This window comes from Trichomycterus rosablanca, chromosome 16, assembly GCF_030014385.1.
Source record: "Trichomycterus rosablanca isolate fTriRos1 chromosome 16, fTriRos1.hap1, whole genome shotgun sequence".
NCBI lineage: Eukaryota > Metazoa > Chordata > Actinopteri > Siluriformes > Trichomycteridae > Trichomycterus > Trichomycterus rosablanca.
Window position 1 is genome coordinate 24066416 of NC_086003.1, and position 24205 is coordinate 24090620.

At 37.8% G+C, this 24205-nt stretch overlaps 1 protein-coding gene across 2 annotated transcripts; it reads left to right on the forward strand.

Moving 5' to 3' along the window:
• The first annotated feature begins 2672 nt into the window (after positions 1–2672).
• On the forward strand, positions 2673–24205 carry LOC134330747 (phosphatidylinositol-binding clathrin assembly protein-like). Of its 2 annotated transcripts, XM_063011985.1 has the most exons (19): positions 2673–3427; positions 6294–6436; positions 7169–7244; positions 7340–7442; positions 7560–7653; positions 10694–10805; positions 11614–11720; positions 12735–12776; positions 17997–18082; positions 18758–18812; positions 19319–19458; positions 19577–19674; positions 19918–20025; positions 20124–20154; positions 21318–21450; positions 22476–22499; positions 22631–22687; positions 23245–23361; positions 23531–24205. In XM_063011985.1, exons 1-19 carry the CDS (start codon positions 3298–3300, stop codon positions 23543–23545), a joined length of 1671 nt encoding a protein of 556 aa, XP_062868055.1. In that variant the 5' UTR covers positions 2673–3297; the 3' UTR covers positions 23546–24205. The 2 variants fall into 2 exon arrangements, with proteins under 2 accessions (XP_062868055.1, XP_062868056.1); XM_063011986.1 differs by lacking the exon at positions 12735–12776.

Genomic DNA, 24205 nt, shown 5'->3' on the forward strand with positions numbered 1-24205 from the left:
TGCTTCTTGATCTTCTTTGGTCTTTAAGTAGTTGTTGCAATGCTTTGAGGTTTGAGATTTGGAATGGATTAAATTTAATAAAAATGTAAAACATTGCATAAACATTTTCACTAATCAGATTTTGCCCCCCACTGTAGCAGTTCATATACATGACATACCACAGTAAGGTGAGAAGTTTGTGCACAGACACTGTTTGTCCAGGCTAAAAGAGCACTGATGAATAACATCTGTACACTGTTAGAGCTCATGTGTTTGGTTGGCAGCATACAATTTTACATGTTATTGTACAAATTGATTACAGATTGATGAAGACATTTACCCTAACTAAGTTAAAAGAGGAATTTCTCATCAGGTCCTAATCTAAAGATAAAATAAAGTCACAGTGTTTGTCCTCAGACTCAGTTCTTGTTTATTGTAGTATTTTCGGTCCAAATTTTCTGTGAATGTTACATGATTATCTGATTTAGAAAATAGGACCTTTGGAGCAAAGACTAAAATGTACTATGACAAAAAATATCTCTGAAATAAGAAACACAGAAAGCTAGATAAAACCTGCAATGCAGTCTTGGGTTCTAACCTCACCTCCGAGTACTGTTCATATGGAGTTCTTAAAGCAAACTATGGTTTCCTCCCACCACCCGAAACATGCTAATAAGTGGGATGGCTACTCTAAATTTCCCCTAGGTGAGAGTAAATAGAAATAAGTAAGTGTGATTTCCTACAGTGAAATTGTTCCCTATGTGTACTCACTATGTGTCTCAGTGATTCAGGATAGACTCGAAATGACCAAACTCTGATTAGGATTAAACCAGGATTAAAGATAAATTAATGAATTATCAGTAACTATTAGTGGTTTAGTCATATAACACTAAAATGTGTGAATGTACAATCGTACATGTACGCTTTTTGTGACCTCTCCACCAATACCAGCTTTTAATAATTTTAGAAGTATGAATTTTGACATGTAGTTTGGATAGACAAGAGCACAGTATGGCCTGACAGTATTTGGGTTATGTGTAAGAAAAATATAGATAACAGGACATTTACTTTGGCAGGTTTGGAAGTCATATATGACTGTGCCAAATTTTAGATGTAGGATGGTACACAGCAAGTTATTCTGTCTCAAGTTGACAATTTTTTTAATCTACACAAAAAGTATGGTTTTTTTAAAGAATAATTGACTGTATTGGAACTACTGTGTGAATGTGAAACTTGTTTATGTATTCTCTGTATTTATTTACCATATTTATTGTGCTAGACTATATCATGTATCACAATATCAGAATGTATTAACACCACAATACATGTTATCAGTTGTAAATGCGTTTGTGCTCACTGTAACAAGCAACAGATTAAACCTTCCAATTTATCTTTGTTTTCTCCTCATTCTTTCACTCATATTGTCTCTGACTATTCTGTCATCTTTTTTGTCTCCATTTATTAGAGAAACTAGACTGATTTGTATTGTGTATTATAAAAATGTTATCATGTCCTAATATTAGTTTATTGTAATACTATATTTTACCTAAATCTATAGTAAACAGAATATAATTCTAGACATAAATGCCACAGAAATTGCCTTATTTTTAGTTATTACTTTTTCTATGAGCTTAGACTCTGTAAGATGTTGAGCACATTTGTAGCCAAAAAAGCTCAAAACAATCTAGTACAGTAAACTCTAACATGTCAGCAAACAGAATTGGTTTTGCATTGTGTCTAAAAACTTCACTTCTCTAAAGAAAAAGCTTTGCACAACATTTTGGCGTGTGTCTGCGGAATTCGTCCCAATAAGTTAAAAGACCATTACTTAGGTCAGGCACTGATGATGGATGAGAAGGCCTGGCTTGCAATCGACTCCTCAGTTCATCACAAAAGCGTTCAATAAGGTTGATGTCCGGGCTCCATGTTTTGTCTGTTTGTTTTATTAGGATTTTAATGTCATGTTTTACACTCTTTGGTTACATTCATGACAGAAATGATAGTTACTCATTCAAGATTCATCAGTTCACAAGGTTATATCGAACACAGTCATGGACAATTTTGTATCTCCAATTAACCTCACTTGCATGTCTTTGGACTGGGGAAGGAAACTGGAGCACCCAGAGAAAACCCACGCAGACACGGGGAGAACATGCAAACTCCACACAGAAAGGACCCGGACCACCCCACCTGGGAATCGAACCTACAGCGACAGTGCTATCCGCTTAGTCACCGTGCCACAGGGCTCCATGTCAGTCACATACATTTGTCCATAAAATATATAATATGTATAATAATATTTTTTATTTCCAGGCACGGTATTTACTGGAGGAAGGTACAGTGGTGCAGCAGGTGGGGTGGGTGGCACATAGCATCAGGTTCTTAAAGATCTGGATTCAAACCTTGCCTTTAGTCACTGGAATGTCTTCGCAATGCTTGGTCTGGTTTTTATCGGCACCTTGACTGAGACCTAGTCCATGCAGGTCCCTCTGGCCCCACTGAGACACTGCTTTTTTAATTATTCAATAAATAAAAACGTTATTTGCTGAACATGTTTTATGAGTGCATAGGGGAATGCACTTTAAGATGCCCACCCCGGATAGACTGACACCCTCCTCCTCCTCCTCCTTATCCTCCTCCTCCTCCTCAGGTCACCTGATTCCTCTACTGCCATTTTGCGCTGAGGGTCCAGATCTGAACTGGAGGAGAAGCTGGAATTGCAGCTGTGATAGAGAAATATAGAATGTCCTTGGTTGGCATGTTGAATGTGCGTCATTAGGACCAGATGCCCTTTGGAGATTCATAGACTGATCTTTTGTTGGCTTTTGTGAGGAGGCAGACTGAAGGAATCTGACAATGGTTTTTATCAGCTAGCCTGATGCCAGTCTGATCTGCGGCTCTGTGTAACGTAAATCGGGACGTCATTCTGCTGCAGATTTTCACATCACCGGAGCTCGTTTGAACCGAGACAGTAACTATATGGTCGTGATCCTCTAGGCTACAGCAGCAGTTACATGGTTAACCGGCGGAGGGTGGCAGTCATCTTAGTGATGCCCTATTGCAGGTAGTAAAGTCTGATCTACATCAGTAGCTACATCTCAAAAATTATTATTATTTTTTTTATTCGTAAATCAGGCCGGTGAAGGTGTGATCGTATTTGGTGCGCATTTTGTGGCTCGTCCTTGATTGCTGGCACCGTCCGTTCATCTGAATGTCAGCGCATCCTCTGCCCACGGTCCGGAAAGAGATCAAGTGCGTCCTCAATCCTCCCCTGCAGTGAAAACGTCCTTTGATCGATTTCTACACGAAGAGCCGAAAATGTCGGGACAGTCTATCACGGACCGGATCGCCGCGGCGCAGCACAGTATGAGCGGCTCAGCCATCAGCAAAGCCGTGTGCAAGGCCACGACGCACGAAGTCAGCGCGCCCAAGAAGAAGCACCTTGAGTGTAGGTTAACCACACATCGCCCTTCACAATGCCATCCATTCATCCATTCATTAATCTTCATAAACCCCTGGTGTTATGTTCCTTTCGATTGTGGGCTTGTCCCGATCTATCAGTGTTCACTCGCATCCCATTGATTCACGTCCATCCTTTCACCCTTAATCTCCCCTACGCGCCAAGCATCGTCCCAATTACACTGAAGGTCAGGTTACTACTGCACTGGTACAGCACGAATCGTGCCCCATTTTCAGGGCATCAGCAGCCTTGATAACACTTACCATTAATACGCATGCACCATTGACCATAAGGCCTTACTGCAATGCCTGATTACGCGTTAAACAATGAGATGCATACATCGGCATCTACAAGCTGATTATCGAGAGGCAAACACCGTCCACCATGCAGGGCTTGTGGTAATAAAATAAATAATGCATAATCGTTTGTTCAGTTGGTGGTGATGCACAGCTCCAAAAATCCAGGTTTCTCCCTAGAACATCCCGAAGATGGATTGGCTGTTTTAAATTGTGCAATTTAAAGGTATGAGTGAATATGAATGAATGAATGAATAAGTGACTGAATGCCCTGTGGTAACCTAATGCCCAGTGTGTGGTACCCAATGTTCCATAAAAAGACTCTGGAACCAATATGACCTTTACCAGGATTAAGCAGTTAATAAATACGAATGATTGAATGAATAAATAAAGGACATTATTGTGTTAAAGGTTAAGCTGGTACAGCATGAATAGAACTCCATTTCAGGGCATCATTAGCCTAAATGACACACCTACCAACAGTATGCATTAGTGATTATCAGGCCTGACTGCAATGTCTGATTATGCACATAAAAATCTAGGTGTTTAACAGTGACAGACATCTAAACGCTGCATGATGAGAAGGTTATAATATCAAGGGCACAGGGGTTATGTGTATAACAGACATTTCCTGTCAAAGCATGCACAAAACTATTAACCTTTACATCAGCTTCATTTGGATGTCCAGAAATCTGGGTTTGATCCAGTAATAGTCTGTGTGAGTGGTGCCCAGAATCTCCTGAAAAAGCTCTGGAACCAATATAATCCTGATTAGGGTTAAGCGTTTACTAAGATGAATAAATGAATACAATTGTTATATGGTAGGTACCCCTACCCCTCGTTTAGGGCATCAGTAGCCTAGATGACACACTGCCCAACAGTATGCATGCACGACTGACCACCAGGCCAGACTACACATGAATGCTTAGATGTGTTGAACAATGATGAGCCCACTCAGGCATCTAAAATCTGTTTTATGAGTAGAAACCATCACCTACTACAAAGGGCATAGTGTGAAAAAAGAGACATGCTAGGTAAACCATGCCCAAAACAATTAGCTTGACATGAGCTAAGTTCAGGTGTTGGTGCTACACTGTTCCAGGGTTCCTCCTGCCTCACAAAAATGTCAGTAACTGGGTCCTCTGAATTGCCCCCAGGTGTGAGTGAGTGTATATGAATAAATGTATGGTGCCCTGAAATGGACTGGTGCCCTTTCCAGTAAATAGATGGGAATAAACCATATTCCCTGTCAGGGCATCCAAAAATATGCATGCACCACTGAAAATTAGGTTTGACTGCAATATTGTTAAGCATGTTGTGCCAGGAATGTGTGCTTTAACATTATTAAATTTCACTGATTTAAGGCTTTGTGGTTTGGGTTGAGGTAAGCAATAAGACGCCCACCAGGCACCTAAAGGCCTGTTGTTGAGTAGGTAATATTAACAGAAGCATGGGGTATAGTATCTAGGATATAACAGGCATGCTATGATGAAGCATGCACAAAACAATTAACCTTTATTTTTGCTTTGTTTGGGTGTTGGTGTTGCAAAATCCAGGGAGCCGGTTTGATCCTGGTCTTTGGTTACATAGTGTATTATGTTAATCAAATTCCGTCACCTTTACAGTTACAGAATGGAGTCTCTTCAGTTCATGCAGAACATCACAGATGTAATAATGTACTGCTTTTATGTGATGCTTTGCCATTTTTGCCACATCAGTATCAACACGCTTTCACGAAATAGTCAGTGGTTCTTAGTGGAGACAAATCCATCTATAAAGAATTAAGCCCCACAAATCTTTATTAAGTTTATAATGAGGGGTAGTCAGTAAAAGCAGTGTTGATTATTTTTGGACGACTCAATGCCGTCTTAACTTATCTTTGGATAAGGGAGATGCCGAAGGCTCCATTAAATTTTTACAACCAGTGAGTCCACCCCTGCCTTAAATTGCACTTGCTTCTGTAGTTGATCTGATGTTCCACAGTACTTCATCTCACACTGGGTACATTTTCATTACATCCAAGTAAGAACATTATAGCTTTAACTCACTTCAAATTCCTGGAACATTGTACCTGTCGACCTCTTCATTAATTACTTTGAACTCTGAAAATTCCGTACTGGCTGTGCTATGAATATAAATATGAAAATAAACCCCAGGCATGTATGAATATTATAATTCTCCAACATGGTGAAGCTACTGAATTTGTAGGACAGAGCCAAAGTTACATCAAAATGAATCAAATTCATTTCCACTGTTTGCTGATGCCTGAAAGAGACCAGAGTCATGAAGCTTTACTTTAATTCACAAATAACCTCCATGCCCAACTGATTAAGGCCTCAGGAAATCAATTAAACACTGAGTTAACTAGTTTAGAACAGCATGCTTGAGGGACGTAAGGAAAGGTGCGCATCAATCGTACCGTCATTGTCAGCAGTGTCATTGTTAGTAATACAGAAGGTCTTATTTACAATCCACAAGCATTCTGTTCATTGTTCTGTGTGGTTCTGGTATCATAAGTGTACTCTTAGTCATATCTCAGTTTTTTGTGAAATTTTCAGATCTGATGCATTGCACCAATGAGCTGAGTGTGAATATACCTCACTTGGCGGATACGCTGATTGAGAGGACGACCAATCAAAGCTGGGTTGTGGTGTTTAAGACTCTTATCACCACACATCATCTAATGATGTATGGCAATGAGGTAAGATGGCATATGCCTTAATGCAGTGTGGCATTTTGTATTTTTTGAGCTGCAGTATTACCATTTCATAAGACTGTTTTGGAAACAATGAACATGCTTCTTTTTTGTATATTTTTTAATTTAATCAAATGTTTTTCTTTTTATCATATAATCAGGAAGATTTGAGTGAAATAAGAAAAATACAAAAAATATTTGGCACGAATGAAAAGCTGGCACATGTACAATGAACCATGTCAGTTCCTTTGTTCAAAAGGTCAAGTTTCCTTCAGTCTAATCCTTTTAATTGAAGCAGATGCTCAGACAAGCTCATCAGAAGCTTAATATTGCTTACTTATAATAAATATAGCCATACCACATACTGAAATTCATGAATTTTTTTTACTTAAATTGTTAAGCTGCCTATATGATGTTTGATGAAAAACATTGTATTAAATTAATGTAAATTTGGCCACCACTGTACATTTGCATGGAAAACACTTTTATCTCTCAAGATAAATTCCAGCTGTGTGTGATATGTATGGAATTAGATCAACCCCACTGTGACCCTGAGTGGGATGAAGTGCTTAATAAAAATGAGAATTAATTATATTGATTAAAGCTCTCTTAATTACCCACAGTATGCTAAGTTATCACTCCCACACTCCATTAGACTTTGCAAGCTCATTTATGTTAGTACTAAATAACTTATAAAACCTTTGTGTATTATCTTATGCATTTATTTATTTTAAACAGAGGTTCATCCAGTATCTCGCATCCAGAAGCACACTCTTTAACTTGAATAATTTCATAGATAAAGGGGCATTACAAGGTGAGTACAGCATAAAAAACAATACCACCCTGCAAATGTGTTTTCACACTGGTAAATTGTGATTACTGGTAAAAAACATGCTTTGTTTTTGCTAGGTTATGACATGTCCACCTACATCAGACGGTATAGTAGATACCTTAATGAAAGGGCAATGTCCTACAGGCTGGTAGCAGTGGACTTTACCAAGATGAAAAGGGGGTGAGTTGGTCAGTTTTGCAAAAATTAAAAGACCACAATTACAGCATTAATACTGAAATGCAAGCCTATCTTTATTTTTATCATTATGATATCTAAAGTAAACTCTCTCTGTTGTAGCATTGATGGGGTCATGCGCACCATGAGCACAGAGAAGCTGATGAAGACTCTCCCGATCATTCAGAACCAGCTGGATGCCCTTCTGGACTTTGAGGTAGAACGAGTTAATCACAAACTTGCCTGTCATGTATGACTGGTTGCCTTTGATATCTAATTTATGGTATTAAAGGAATTGGCACAGCTGGTAGAGTGATTTAATTAGGCATGCAGAAAGATGTTTTAAGTAGGTTTGGCTGCCAGCTGAATGTAGGAGTGTGAGTGTGAATTAACGCAATTTAAATGAACACACACACAATATAAAATAAATAAGCAGCAACTGCTTGGCAGCAGTGTTCACAAACTGTGAATTTTCTCCTAGCTGCAGTTACAGGTGCTGAATAACTGATCCCTCACTGCAGTGTTATCACTAATCTCATTTATCAGTTACCTGCATTTTGACATTTTGCTGATATGAAGCTTCCAGAATGAGATGTTATATCCAATTTGTGCAGAATGCGTCTGGTACATTTGTATTCTAGTTAGGTGTGACAACATATTTTGGATCTAATTCACTGACTGAACTTTAAATAAAAACCTAACCTAAAAAGCACAGCAACGTGTGGACTGTCAGAAATCTGGCAACCACTGGCATATTTTAAGTGTGAATGCCCTTGTTGGCCAATCTACTGTTTAAATAATATGCTTTCTCAATCCTTATTTAAGTATTAATACAAATTAAATAAATAACAGTTGTTTTAGAGATGTGGGTAGTACAATCCACAGACTGTTTAATACTGTGCACAATCAGAACTGCTCTGTGAAGGTCTCAGTGAACAAACTGTCAACAAAAATCTACATCTAACCTTTAAAGAATGAAGACTGTTTTACACTGTGCATGAAATATCTTTAGTCAAAATCAAATTTAGCACACTAAATTTAACACACTATTTTGTATATACAGTGCCTTGCAAAAGTATTCAGCCCCCTTGAACTTTTCAACCTTTTGCCACATTTCAGGCTTCAAACATAACGATATGAAATTTTAATTTTTTGTGAAGAATCAACAACAAGTGGGACACAATCGTGAAGTGGAACGAAATTTATTGGATATTTTAAACTTTTTTTAGAAATAAAAAACTGAAAAGTGGGGCGTGCAATATTATTCAGCCCCCTTGCGTTAATACTTTGTAGCGCCACCTTTTGCTGCGATTACAGCTGCAAGTCGCTTGGGGTATGTCTCTATCAGTTTTGCACATCGAGAGACAGAAATTTTTGCCCATTCTTCCTTGCAAAACAGCTCGAGCTCAGTGAGGTTGGATGGAGAGCGTTTGTGAACAGCAGTTTTCAGCTCTTTCCACAGATTCTCGATGGGATTCAGGTCTGGACTTTGACTTGGCCATTCTAACACCTGGATACGTTTATTTGTGAACCATTCCATTGTAGATTTTGCTTTATGTTTTGGATCATTGTCTTGTTGGAAGATAAATCTCCGTCCCAGTCTCAGGTCTTTTGCAGACTGCAACAGGTTTTCTTCCAGAATGGTCCTGTATTTGGCTCCATCCATCTTTCCATCAATTTTAACCATCTTCCCTGTCCCTGCTGAAGAAAAGCAGGCCCAAACCATGATGCTGCCACCACCATGTTTGACAGTGGGGATGGTGTGTTCAGGGTGATGAGCTGTGTTGCTTTTACGCCAAACATAACATTTTGCATTGTGGCCAAAAAGTTCGATTTTGGTTTCATCTGACCAGAGCACCTTCTTCCACATGTTTGGTGTGTCTCCCAGGTGACTTTTTATAGATATCTTTGAGAAATGGCTTTCTTCTTGCCACTCTTCCATAAAGGCCAGATTTGTGCAGTGTACGACTGATTGTGTCCTATGGACAGAGTCTCCCACCTCAGCTGTAGATCTCTGCAGTTCATTCAGAGTGATCATGGGCCTCTTGGCTGCATCTCTGATCAGTCTTCTCCTTGTTTGAGCTGAAAGTTTAGAGGGACGGCCGGGTCTTGGTAGATTTGCAGTGGTCTGATACTCCTTCCATTTCAATATGATCGCTTGCACAGTGCTCCTTGAGATGTTTAAAGCTTGGGAAATCTTTTTGTATCCAAATCCGGCTTTAAACTTCTCCACAACAGTATCTCGGACCTGCCTGGTGTGTTCCTTGGTCTTCATGATGCTCTCTGCGCTTTAAACAGAACTCTGAGACTGTCACAGAGCAGGTGCATTTATACGGAGACTTCATTACACACAGGTGGATTCTATTTATCACCATCAGTCATTTAGGTCAACATTGGATCATTCAGAGATCCTCACTGAACTTCTGGAGTGAGTTTGCTGCACTGAAAGTAAAGGGGCTGAATAATATTGCACGCCCCACTTTTTAGTTTTTTATTTCTAAAAAAAGTTTAAAATATCCAATAAATTTCGTTCTACTTCACGATTGTGTCCCACTTGTTGTTGATTCTTCACAAAAAATTACAATTTCATATCGTTATGTTTGAAGCCTGAAATGTGGCAAAAGGTTGAAAAGTTCAAGGGGGCTGAATACTTTTGCAAGGCACTGTAGGAGGCTATTTGGAACACAACAGTTCTCCTCTGCTCTGTTTGCAGCCTGATACAGCAAGTTTCATGCTGATATATTATGTGAAAGTGCTTTTCTCTATCCATTTCATTCGTTTTTATCTCCAGTCTCAATTTAATTTATTCTCTCCTCGCTCAGGTTTTAGGGGGGGTTTAGGCACAACAGCCCCTCTTCCTTCCTATGTCAGGGAAAGAACAGTTTTAAATATCACTGAAACCCCAAGACCATCAAGAAGGATTGGGGAATGTATTTATGAAGAGCATTTTGGGTTGGACAGACTTCCTTTGTATAGCTGCATAAACCATGTAGCTTCAGTGCAAGACTAAAGAAGCAAACATGCCTTGAATGATAAACTACCTTTGGGCTTAGTAAAAAAATCATGTGATTAGACTGTTTTGCCGAACTGATCCTTTAATGAGTCCAGAAAGATCTTGAAGATGCCACAGACCGTGTACACCAGTCAGAATCACTGCAGTGTCTCCTACAGGCAAATACATTAAAGGAATGCAATCACATCACACTCCAACCACTTTAAAAGTGTAATTACGTATGTTATTGCGATTTTCCCTCTAGGCCAGCTCTAATGTACTGACCAATGGTGTGATCAATGGTGCCTTCATGCTGCTCTTCAAGGACTCTATCCGCGTATTTGCTGCTTATAATGAGGGGGTCATAAACCTTTTAGGTAAAATCTTTTAGCTTTGTTTATACAACTTCTGTACATTATTGTTGCTATGGTATGATTTTGCTGATTTATATAATTTATAACATAATTTATGATATTGTGTTGTTTGCTGAAGATTTTTCTGAATTAAGTTAAATACTCATAGCTCCTTTTTAATGATGGTGCAGATGCTGGTTTTAGTACCAGTGCATCATTAGGGGTAATTTCATACTTTTCCATAAAAACAGTATTTGTCGGGAATCATCATTCTTGGCATATGAGGACCTTACAAAATGCCTGCTATAAACACTGATTAGCTAATGGCACCATATAAGAATAAAAAAATATAAACTGCTTGATTTACAATGTACACAACTCTTAAAAATAAACAGCCCCCAAAACTGTAATAAAACACATTTTTTGTTCTAGAAAATACTGCTTATTTGATTAGATTTTTTGCAGACTAATTTGAAACACACTTGAAACACACACAAAAAGACAGAACAGAGGCATGTTTACCACGGTGTTACATCACCTTTACTATTATACTTTTACTATTACACTGTTAATTACATTTTTTAATCATTTGGAAACTGAAGATACTTATTGTTGCAGTTTTTCAAGATTTTTGCCCATTCTTGCTTGATGCAAGGCTTAAGCTGTACAGTAGTTTGTGGTTGCTGTTGTCTTCATTTGTGAGATTTTTTAGACGGAAACAGAGAAATTATTTTCAAATGTGGGGGAATTTAGAAAAATGCTGACAGCATTGTGTCAGTAGAAAATGAGTATGAATCTATCTGTTGTACTAATCCTCTTTTTCATTTCAAAGAGAAATATTTTGATATGAAGAAGCAGCAGTGTAAAGAAGCTTTGGAAATCTACAAGAGGTTTCTAATCAGGATGACCAAACTGTCAGAGTTTCTCAAAGTGGCCGAGGTAAAACGTTTTGAATATTTTTATTGCATGGGTTGTTGGGCTGTTCATTACAGGCCCATTTTTTTTTTTTTTTTTTTTTTTTTTTTTTTTTTAATTAGCGCCACTGTTGGCTTTTGGTTCAGTTTTATTAAAGGTTCCCCTAATTTTGCCTGTTCTGCTGCCTGCACTGCATGCAAGATGTCTCTCAGTCTATCAGCAGTAATGTTTACAGTAGTTTCTATTCAAATAAACCAACAAGTTCAGTTTTAAAAAATCTTACATAAGCAATATATGCAGTATAAATGTGAGGCACAGTTGTCAATGTGGCACCACTTTCTGTATTTATATCAGACATAAATCTTCAGGGTAAAGGCAGACTAATTGTCATAATGTCTATGTGACACTGCCAGATGTCTGAACAAAAAGAGAGACTGGCATTAAAGCCAAAATGATATTGATACCTGTGCTACATTTTTATTTTTGGATTAAGCTTTTTGCTTTTATTTCTAAATTGTGTATGGAAGCTAATTTAAAAGATTGCTAAGCACATCCAGCTTGATAACTAGATGTATTGTTTTAATTCTTTTGATCAAGTAATATGTCTCTTCAGGACCTGGGTGCTATCCAAAAACAGACTAAAGTTGACTTTAAGAGCACATTTATTTATTTGTATAACAATGTGTGTATGCCATTTTTTTCTTGTCCTGTTTCTTTTCAAAGTCAACATTAGTTGTGTGTTTCTTTTGGATGTTTCTCACCTAGTCATATGAATCTTTCATTATTCACATAGTAACATTTCATTGTTTTATCACCCATGATGCCAACATCCAAATCCTTGTCTATGTACATACAGTTTGTCCATATTTTTTTAACCACCCACACACACACACGCCGCATGGAGTAATAAATCTTTTTCCTTATTCTTTATTCTTCCTCTTTTCTCCACATACCTATTTTTCTGTTCTGGTTTTGTGCCTTTTTTGTTCCACATTTTGGTTTGCATTCTCCTCCCTCCTTTTCTTTTTTGTGTCACAGCAAGTTGGAATTGATCAGGTTGACATCCCAGATCTCTCACAGGTTAGTGGCACATTTCATCTCGATTTCTGCCATGTGGCTTCACCCTAACTTATCATTCCCACCTCACCCCATAGACCTTCATTCCCAGCCCCCATTCTTCTGTGTTTACCCCTCATCTACCAGACTTTTAGGATAGGGGCGTCCAGAAACTTACTCCATACCGCGCTCTCCCCGGGAATCCGATGTGCTGCAATGTTTTGCATTTTCTATTTTCATCAGAGGTAAATGGGTACTAAAGCTAGTCTTCTTTGACCTCAGAGAAGCTCTCATTAATAAAGCTCATGCCTTGAACAATGCCATGTGTCCTAGCTCAGCATTTCAGCAATTTAAGGCTATCAGGGTTTGCAGTACCGTCTCATTAGGATTAAGTGCTTGCTCTTCAAGCCATTGTTTCTTACTGGTTAAAATCCATGAGAAATTTAAATCGCTCAATTCCAGTGCTCGTGATGTATAGCTGAATGGTGTTTGTGCCTGGCATAAGTGTTTGTAAATAGTATCAGACTGTAGGTAGCATTTAGCTTTTACAATACAGGTTCTCACCATTGCTTTATATCTCTGCACTGGTCAGGTACAGTCAGCTCCAGAAGTATTGCCACCCTTGGTAAAAGTGGTTCAAATATTATAAAAATGTCTTAAATAGCTCAATCTTAAACTGGTATGGTAGAAACATAACATTTAATTAAAAACGTATTAATCCCTAACTGTTTTTAATAAAACCACATGGCACAGTAACTAGTACTCCTGCATTTAGTATTTTGAAGAACCTTTATTTGCCAGCATAACAGCAATCTGAGAATCCCAAAACTGAAGGTTGATACAGATTCTCTCCAGCCTTCTCGACTATCTTTTGTAAACACTTTCCTTCAGTACTACTTAGTTAGCTTCTTAGTGGGGTTTAGTTTTTAGATCAAATGTATTTAATCATTGAACTTCTGCAACATTGCAGCCATAATTCAGTTTTGAGAAGCAGCCAAATTTCCCTTTAAAACCTTCTGGTTATTTACAGAGTGCATGATGCTGTGTCTACAAATGAATAGGTTCCCAGCAAAAATAGCTCCAAAACATCAAAAACCATTGAGCATTTGTTGCCAAAAAGCTCTATTTTGGTCTTATCTGATCATAAAACCTTTCCAATTAAAGCCGCTATGTGTCTAGTGAACTCCATGCCAGCATCCAGAAAAGGCTGAGTCTTTGATGAGCAAAGATGGCCAGAGGATCTCCAGTTTGTCAACAACATGCAGTTTAAATAGTTTTTAAACATAGGTTTTGCCTTTCTAATCTTTCTTCTCACTGTACATGGGGGCAAATTCTCCTCTATACATGGAGGTTAAAAACAGCTGTGGTTGTTTTAAAGCACTTGAATTATAAAGGTCTGATTTTACTATTTGTTTCTGTGGTCCTCCTATGTTAAACAGTATTTAAGAATCTGTGTTCTCCTTAGACAGAAACAGAAAGTCATGAATGACCAGTAATGGTTTTTTAAACACACAAAGTAAAATATTGGTTGAAATTGGTTAAAACAATGTTTGGTTACACTTTGTTTACTATAATCTATAGGTATTAAATTAAAATTTCTAATAAATTTGCAGTATAGGATTGGGCTAAATAACCAAATTGACTTAATTTTCTTTTTCACCCATCTTTACCAGGGGTGCCAGTGATTCTGAATCTGACTGTATTTCACATTAGTAGCTTCGGGAAGAGTAGTGAATGTGCACAATAAGCAGAATGCCCTAAAACTGGAGCAGGGGACAAAACTCTGCCTGGCACCATCTGACATTTATAGTCACCAACCACATTAAAATACATTAAAAGGCCTTCAATTTAGGCTGGTCTTTGCTGATCTCATCCCAATTACACTCCATGCCAACTGACAGAGGGGTGCTGGGCACACATTTCCCCCTTCAGTTTGCCATCATTTGGCATTTTTGACATTTTCATCTACATCAGACAGGGACTCCTGAAGGTGTTGGGCTGGCATACTACACAGTGGTACCTAACCATGTTAAAAGCATTTTAAATACAGGGGTGCCTTGTTTACGCTTGTTAAAGCTGAAGCAGTGTTAAAAAGGCCAAATCAATAATGTCTCCCAAAAACAAATGTGAGTGGGTTTACGTGTGCAACCTAATCAAATCTCTAAGTAGTACATCCAAACTAGAGTTTGCAATAATTCATTTTAAATATATATATTTGATATTAGATGAACCTTGGAGATAATAGACAAAATTTTGTGGGGTCAGTAAATTAAAAATCTTTGCATAGCAGGAAATGTTGCAAAGTTTATGTGTCAAACTTTATTAATACTTGGACTTGCTAAATTTCTTGTCACCATAAATCCCAGCATTGTGATTTAAATGTTGAAATTTGTGTGTTTGGATGGTGCAGTGGTCTATTATAGCTAAGATTTAAACCTAGACAGACCTGATAGGCCATGTCTGAGGGGTAATGGTTGAAATCCCGCAATAAATTGGTGGTATTCCTGCCTGAGCCCAGTGACGCAACCCGACCAGGATAGAAAATACAAAAACCTGCTCTGTCTTTTTCTCAATCTTTTTCTTTTCTAATCAAAATAATCTAAATAATAACCAAATTGTTAGTGTCATATTTCTTATATATTCTTCAAATATCAGATTGTCATTGTGCATATAAACTCACTCAAAATTGTGTAAACAATCCTATGTGCAACAAATTAAATGACTGACATTCAGTTATCTATGGCCTTTTGTACACTCCTACAGCAATATAACTGTTTATTTTACTTCTTGTTTTTTTCTATTTTTGGTAAGTGTTTTGTTGCTTTTGTTTCAGATTTCTCAGTGGGCTTTTTTTTAGAGTGACACTCATTTTTAGATTGAGAGTGTCTGAGAAATCTGTTCTATTATTATTATTAGTGGAAATCCCTTAAACTGGCATGCAGGGTGAACAAGTCTAGTCGTTGAAAGGCAAATGCTGTGTCAGAACAACATGGTTCTCATAAAGAGTGAACGTAAACCAGGGGACAATTCAGTCGACTCACATTGGGCTGTATTCATGGGTAGTGAGGTGTTCACACCCAAATTGCACTGCAGATATACAGTGGGCAAAGAAAGGATTTAACCACTTATTTTTGTTATTTAATGTAATGTGTTTTGCATTTGTTATTCCCAGTGCATGAATACACTTTACATTGACATTACATGACTTTTCAGTTTATACTTATAAACAAGGACAAATAAAGTATGTATTAATGAGTATAAACAAAGATACGCTATGTAACCAAAAGCATTTACAATAAAGTTCATGTTCTTTATCCTCACCAATTGGTAACAGATGTGCAAAATCAATTGTGTACCATATATGCTTTTAACTTTAAGTTTGTATAGGAACTGCAGCACAATCCAATCATATCTGTTCCTACACTCAAAGCAAAACTTGGAAGTATATTAAATAACAAAGACAACAAACAGTTGGACATGTGTTTACACCCATATATCTTCAGCCCAAAGTTACCTATTTTAAAAATGGCCAACTCAAGTTCTCATCCAGCATCTGCCTTCCTCAAAATAACCTGCTTTGGCTTCCAAATGTTTTTTTATTTTATTTTTCTTTATCAAAAGCCATGCTTTTGCTGCGCTACTCAAAACCACATAAATATGTCATATGATCCTGAAATTAAAATCCAGATGGAATCCAAAGTTTGACTGGTCACACTGTGGCTTCTTCTGTCTGTGCAATATAAACTGCTCTGCATGGTCAGAAAAGGTCCCTCTTGTAGGTCAGTCTTGTTCTCGTGTCTCATAGTTGACTCCCCCCCTTGAGAAGTCCTTGATTTCAGTTTGTTTCACAAGCCGCGTATGAAGTGTTAGAAATCTTGCATGAGAAATAACACATTATTGCATGAATAAGTGTCTCCTACCTGAATCTTTTGCTTTATCTCCCTTTTAATTTAGAGGCTCATAAACACTATTAGGTTATGCAGATCTTCTCTGTCTGACTCTTTATATGTGCGTCTTTGTGAATGAATGAATTGATGTGAGTAAAAGAGTGAGAAGGAGCCAGTCTGATGTGTCTGTGTGAATTATATGGCCCTGGTTTACTAAGACTCCAGATAAAAAAGTGCTTTATAAGTGCAACCTAATAGAGGGCAGGTCTTACAGTACACAGTAAATTTAAAACAGGCGTCATCAAAGCATGTCATTTACTTCAGTGGACAAATAGATGTTTTTTTCCTTTTTAAAAATCTACATAAGCAGACATTAATTGACTGCAGATTTAGCAAAGTACTTAGCTAAGCTAACTATCTCGCCATTGTATTTTTAATGGTCCATGTTCCAGTGATTTACTGAATAACTGTGGAAAGAAAAGCACATAGAGTTAAAGGAGACACAACACGTCAGTAAGGTTATAGTGTTAATTCTCGGCACAGTAAGAACTGTTGGAGCCACACAGCTTCAGAATTCCTGGTTTAAACCTTAGCTGTAGTTATTGCCAGTTTGGAGTTTGCCTGTGTGTGTTTTCTTTAAGTACTTTAGTTTACTTCTCCCAACATCATGCCACCTGGGAAATGTTCTACTTGTAATTGACTTCAGTATAAATGAATGACTTAGTTACTTAGTAAATTGGTGTGTGTAAGTGTGTTTATATGTGTGTGGGTGTTATCTCACAAAGGACTAATGACCTGCGAGGGTGTATTCTTATTTGAGGGGCCCAAGGATAAATAGTTGCTCACAGTTACAGTGACAACCATTTAGGGCACAGACAAGACCAAATTGTCATTTACATTTTTATGTATGCAGGTGATGTTTTTTTGCAAATGTTTCTGTAACCGAATGATTTATACTTTTTCATCCAAAAAAAAGCTTTTATAATTTGTTTAGTTTATAAGTTTATTGTGGAATTTCTGAAAGTCTGTTGGATCAAAAATATCCAACTATAATAACAACTATATACCCCCTTAGCAGCCCTTAACTGTTTGGTAAAGTAAAACTTACTTCATTCTAAAATGTTTGACATGTAGACTGTTGTTAGTAAATCAGGGCTAATCTATGTGTGATATGTGTGAGTGACTGTAGTGGTGTATGTATGCAGCCATGTGTAAGATCCTGAGTGTGTGTGGATGTGTGTGGGTGTCTTTGTGTGTATTTTTGTGTGTTTGTGAGTCCCTGTGCTTTTGTGTTGTACTATGTGTCCACACATGTGCCTGAAATCTTTATATTGTCCTCAAACTGCATCATTTCCAGGCCCCAAGTAGTTTGTTACAAGCTCTTGAACAACATCTCGCCTCTCTGGAAGGCAAGAAAATCAAGGAACTATCCACCATCAACAGGTACTTCAAATTCAAACCATTAAAAACTTCAAACACTATTACAATGTTTAAAACTCTACCAAGGTAAATCGGTCCTTCTTATAACCAACAGTGTATAAATAAGTAATTATTTTCCACTAAAATACATTAGCATAAACTTGTATAGATCATACATATATATATACAGTTATCTGATTTGTTGCGCTCAGTTGAAACACTGTTTTTTTTTTACCATTTAGAATTTTACTGAACCTTGTTCAGATGCTTTTGTTTGTTTTGAGATGAAATCCATGGTAAACTTGTTTTTTCACTAAACCTGTTCTTGGCTTACAGTTAACCTTTCAGACTCATTTTCTTCTCACCATGAGGGGACAGTTTGGGCTTTTTCCTGATCTTGGCAAGCAAACACTATTCCATGTACTTTTAATTTGGTGCTGTCATAAGGATCCTTATTTATATGGCCAGAGCTTGACACCAGCTATAGTAAATCATACTCACAAACAAAGAATTCAAAGGTCATTCAGCAAAGTCTACATGATCTGGTTACTGAAACAAGTTTTGCAGAATAAGTAGACATTATACAGCTATAGCTACGAGCAGTTGTACACATTTACAATCTCTGGAAGAAAATAAAATGTTTTTAAAGTGTTATTGCTCTTAATCTAAACCAAAACCTTTGTACTCCTCTTTCTGCAGGGATGAGAAACAGAATACTCAGGATGTAGAGGGCAACAGATTACAGCCTACAAAGGTTGGGACTTTTGTGTGTAAAAATGCAGAACTACATATTCAAAATGCCCATTATTACTTTCCTCAAATCTGTCTTGATACACTTTATGATCAAAAGATTGTGGACGACAGATCTTGAGAAACATAAAGTCCTGACTCATAATTGATGTTTGAATACATTTTAAAGGTGGTGAATGCGAGTAAGGTCATGGCTCTGTTTAGGCTACTGGAGTTCCTCCAAGCCAGACATAAACTATGCCTTAATAGACCTCAGGGGACAAGTCATGCTGTGCCAGAAAAGGGCATTTACCAAATTGACGCCACAAAGTGGAGAGCATATATATTTTTTATACATTTTATACACCTGTTAGCAGTGGGTATAACTGAAACTCCTGAATGCAATAATTAAGAGAGGTGTCCACATACGTCTGACCATAAAGTGTATTTTTGTAGCTAAACCTTATTTCTGATATAAATTGTAATCAAAAAGAGGTGATATGATGTTTTTCTTATTTCACAATTCCCCAGGGAGTACAGCTTAAAGATATCGGCATGCAAACCCCGACAGTGTCTCCCAGCGGGCAGTCTGTGGGCAGTGCCAATAGCTGCACCAGTAGTGTTGCTACCGAGCTCCTATCCAGCCCACCAGATCTACCCATTACAAACGGGTACAGACAACACCATAAAAAGAATGGTTACAGATCATTACTACTGTTTAATTTTAAAGAACATTATATGTACAATATATTTTTTAAACTAGAATATTTTTGTCTTCCTGTTCAACAGTGTTCACAATTTCACCAGTGATCATTTTGACCTGCAACATAACCTCAACACCCCTGTTCAGTCTACCACCCTACCAGCCTGTAACAATGGCTGGGGAGGTCAGAGCTACACAACCCTCACATATTTATTCACATTTCAGTTTAACACCATTTGTTTATATGTGATAACTTCACTATCTGACACTGTTTTTCTTTTTTCCTGGACGTTGCTCTGCATGACTGGATCCTCTCTGGGTGAGTCAAAAGTGTAAGAGTGAGTTTAACAGGTTGTAAAGGTTGAGAGGGGCATGAGTAACCACTATTCATTGCTATTTCTCTGGCTGCAGATGGTGTGTTCTACAGGCCCTCTGTTGAAGCCCACAAATGTTCATGGCCAAGGCACACAGTTCCACAATGGAGGAAAGTTACTGACTAATGACCTGGACTCCTCTTTGGCCAACCTTGTGGGCAGTAGGTCCTTTATTAATGTTAGCACCACTCATTTACATTTGTATTTTATTTCTAAATTTATTTTTTAATACATTTTTTTCTTGTTCTTTTTTTCATAGATTTGCACTTTGGAGGACACCTGGCCAAAAAGTAAGATTGTGTTATTTGTAATAGTCTATATGTTCTAGAGCTTACAGTCAAAACACATTCAGCCTAATTTTTTTATTTTTTATTTAAAATACTTTCAATGCATAAATACACTATGAAATTACACATCATTTTGTCTTTTTCTTAAAAATATGAGCATGTATCTACAGTATATACTTACACAAAGGTACGTTTTAAGTTTTGAGATGTACATCGATCAGCCATAACATTATACTCATTACACAAATATAACACTCCTTGTTTCTACACTCACTGTCCATTTTATCAGCTCCACTTACTATATAGAGACACTTTGTAGTTCTACAATTACTGATTGTAGTCCATCTGTTTCTCTGCATGCTTTGTTAGCCCCCTTTCATGCTGTTCTTCAATGGTCAGGACTCTCCCAGGATCACCACAGAGCAGGTATTATTTAGGTGGTGGGTCATTCTCAGCACTGCAGTGACACTGACATGGTGGTGGTGTGTTAGTGTGTGTTGTGCTGGTATGAGTGGATAAGACACAGCAATGCTGATGGAGTTTTTAAACACCTCACTGTCACTGCTGGACTGAGAATAGTCCACCAACCAAAAATATCCAGCCAACAGCGCCCCGTGGGCAGCGTCCGGTGACCACTGATTACAGTCAGTAATTGTAGAACTTTAAAGAAACATGGAGGTGGTTTTAATGTTATGGCTGATCAGTGTGTATGGTAAGTAATAATTAGCTTTTTGCAGCATTGACGTTCAATTTTGGCCCATTTATTTTGGCAAACAATCTTCAATTTTAAAAGGTTATTTGACATTAGAGGGTTTTTCTAATGGACATTTTGAAGTTTAAACATTTTGACTGGAATAAAAAGAAAGAGAATGGCTACCATGCAAGCACCTGCACATTCTTAAATAAGAAACTACTCATTTTTACAAAAGCTATTTGCAAAAAGTTGATTAAAAAAATATCTTGTTTTTGTATTGTTTTATTTAAATACTGTGAAAGTAAATATACTCACTTTTTTGTGCATTTTACACATCCAATTTATCTAATGAATTCTAGTAAAAATTTGATGTTTTATTTTACAGGTTCAGGAAAACGTCAGGACATATTGTAGAGTGTATGTCCTCCACCTATCACCCTAAAACAGATAGTAAAATTGTTCTTCTTGTTAGGCCGGAAATGCAGTGGACCCACCTGGAGAAAAAAAACACAGGAGGATCTCACTGGCAGTCTAAAGCCATGAGTGGCACTGCTGCATGGGGCCATGCACACCTGGCTCCTGTGCCTATTCCTGTGCCACAGATGGTAGGATCATGGACTTACAGTCTTTCCATTTAATTCAACTTAGTTTACACATTTACACTGGTAATCTTAGGGTTTTAAATCCCTTATAACATCTTATGTGAAAGATAACACCGTCTCCTGACGGGCAAAACATCATTATAAATATGTTTTTCCTTATTTTTCTGGGACACTGGTCTTGATAGACTGGTCTATCAAGAGGCAACACTAACACACAAATTTACTTACATCTGGTGGCAATATAAAGTTGGCAGTACACATTTTCCATAAAGTTGGGAGGAAAAAAAGCACTTATGTGGACATAGGGAGGACATCGTAAAACCCCTTACACTGCCCAGAAGCAAGGCTTAATCCTTCTTAAGCATTAGTTACACTGCCTCTCAATTCTATTTTTTACTGAGTTTACAAAACAAATTAAACCTAATGTAAAAATCTATTAAGTTGCCACTCGGCTGGCACAGTGGTGTAATATGTTAGCCCACCACCAGCAAGGCTTGACTCTAAGGGAGGCAAGGTCAGATGGGGACTCCCCTCCTTTCTGCTGCAGCATTGATTGCTATGTCTGGTCAGGACACCTGCACCAGCAGCAGAAGAATATAGTGAAAGTAGTGTGGTCCTCTCTATGTGCATTGGCTATCTGGTGTAATCCTACACTGGACAGTGAAAAGATGCAGCTGGCAGCTTCATGTGAGCTTGTGTCCCTTCTTGGCCATTAAAGACATCATGCAGCAGGTAGAGGTTGCTAAAGAAATTTGAAAATGTACAAATCTGGGCGCGAAAAAAGGGTGAAATAAAAACTGTTAATTTAAGGGTCAAAGTGAAGTATAAATGTATCATTCTCATGAATGTTTACATGCAAGCAGGAGGTTTAATTCTGTAATTTATCACTGGATCTACAGCATAGTTATTCACATATAAGAAAATATACCCGCCAGCCAATCAGAAATTAGTATTTTCTGTAGTCAGTACAAACTGCAACTGCATTTCTATGTCACCAACTTCTTTCTTTTTCTCTTTAATTCCTGCAGAATGGGATGATTTATACTGGCTATGTAAGTGTCACTTTGATTTTACTTTTTGTATTGAAACATTTAGTTTAGAAAGTTTACTGTAAATTGTGAAAGTAAATTGTGATTTACCATTTACTGTCATATGTAATATTTACTCTTATTTTTTGTTTCAGGCACCAGCTCCGGTAGCATTTCCAATGACAACCCCCCAAGTGCCTGTATATGGGATGGTATGGGATTTAAACATGTTTAAATTAAATTAAATGCCTATAAAAAGAGTTCAACTAAATATTATGGGGTGGAGGTGGTTGATAAAGGATGAGTTTTTTTCTGTGTACAAACAGCATGTTGTGTATTTGTATTAGTTTTTCTTTTTGTTCTTTTTGTTCAACTACTGAAAGCCAAACATTTCCCTTGGGATGTATAAAGTATCTGTCTGTCTATCTATCTATCTATCTGTCTGTCTGTCTGTCTGTCTGTCTGTCTGTCTGTCTGTCTGTCTGTCTATCTATCTATCTATCTATCTATCTATCTATCAACGTGTTCAAAAGCATCGAGTTATGGGGTTAATACTTAGTTACATGGTTTTGCAATGGGATTTCCAACAACCACATGGTCAGCCATATGGTCATGGGTCTTGTATTGTACAATTAATGACAGTTACTAAAGAGGTTAAATAGTCTTCCCACTGCTGTAGTTATTTTAAAACACTGTAGTAATTTAGATGTTGCAAAGCATGTGTGTTCTTCACCAGTCCCACAGTGTTTGCGTGTTTCTGTTTCAATAGATTCCTCCTCCCATGGGCCAGATGGGTTCAGTGCCCTTGATGGCACCCCAGCCTGTGATGTACAACCAGCCCATGCTTCGCACCACCAACCCTTTCACCCCTGTCCCTGGAGCTCAGGTACTACATGATGTATGATGTTACCTGTCAACTCACAATATTAACTTTACACAGCATCAGCGAGTTACTTCTTATAATAAAAAACATCCATATTATATGTAATTAAGGACACGCTGCATATCATATACTGAAATGTTCATGATCAAACAGGTTTCTTTTTCATTCCCAGATGCACTTCATGTAGCACTGAGGAGGAGAGCATCCGACTGACAGTAGCACCGGAGGAAAACCATCAACCAACCCAAAACCAAATATGACAAAGCAGACATGAAAATTGGTTCAGAGACTGACATGTTCACATGCCATTTCCCCCCTTAAGCTGTGTGTTCGTAGTAAAACCTGCCCGACAGTATCATAGTCCTGTCATTTTACATGTTTAATTTCTAAGTGTCGAATCCAGTGTTTCTAGATGGCCCTCTTAGATGATGTCACTGATCGATTCAAATGGAATGACAGTGTATAGTGATTTGCGGTGGAATGAAACAATGTCATGATGTCAATCCCCTTGCCCCCAATCTCCCCAGTTTGGAAAAGTTATTGTTGTAATCGTGAGCACTTGAATCTTCAATGTTTATAATGTCTAAACCAAGCCACGGTTTTGTATGCACATTGCCTGAATAGTGTTTCGACCACTGTCAATGTTTGATTGTGCCACTGTTGCTGGCATCTTGAATTCTTGAGTCCTGGAGAAATGTGTACAGGTCACTTTTGTACATTTGTCGTGTTCCCGAAACATTTTGGACTTCACCTTACAAGTTGAGCTGTTTCTGTATACAGTAACTTGTAACATTTCATTCAGGTATGGTTAAGGTATGGCTGTATGGATTAAAATGAAATACAGCAG

Bases quoted from the DNA above. Each gene is read 5' to 3' on its own strand.
- LOC134330747 (XM_063011985.1), top strand. From the start codon at position 3,298: ATGTCGGGACAGTCTATCACGGACCGGATCGCCGCGGCGCAGCACAGT. The intron at 12,777-17,996 runs GTTAGTGGCACA...CATCATTTCCAG, and splicing joins ACATCCCAGATCTCTCACAG to GCCCCAAGTAGTTTGTTACA. The intron at 18,083-18,757 runs GTACTTCAAATT...CTCTTTCTGCAG, and splicing joins GAACTATCCACCATCAACAG to GGATGAGAAACAGAATACTC.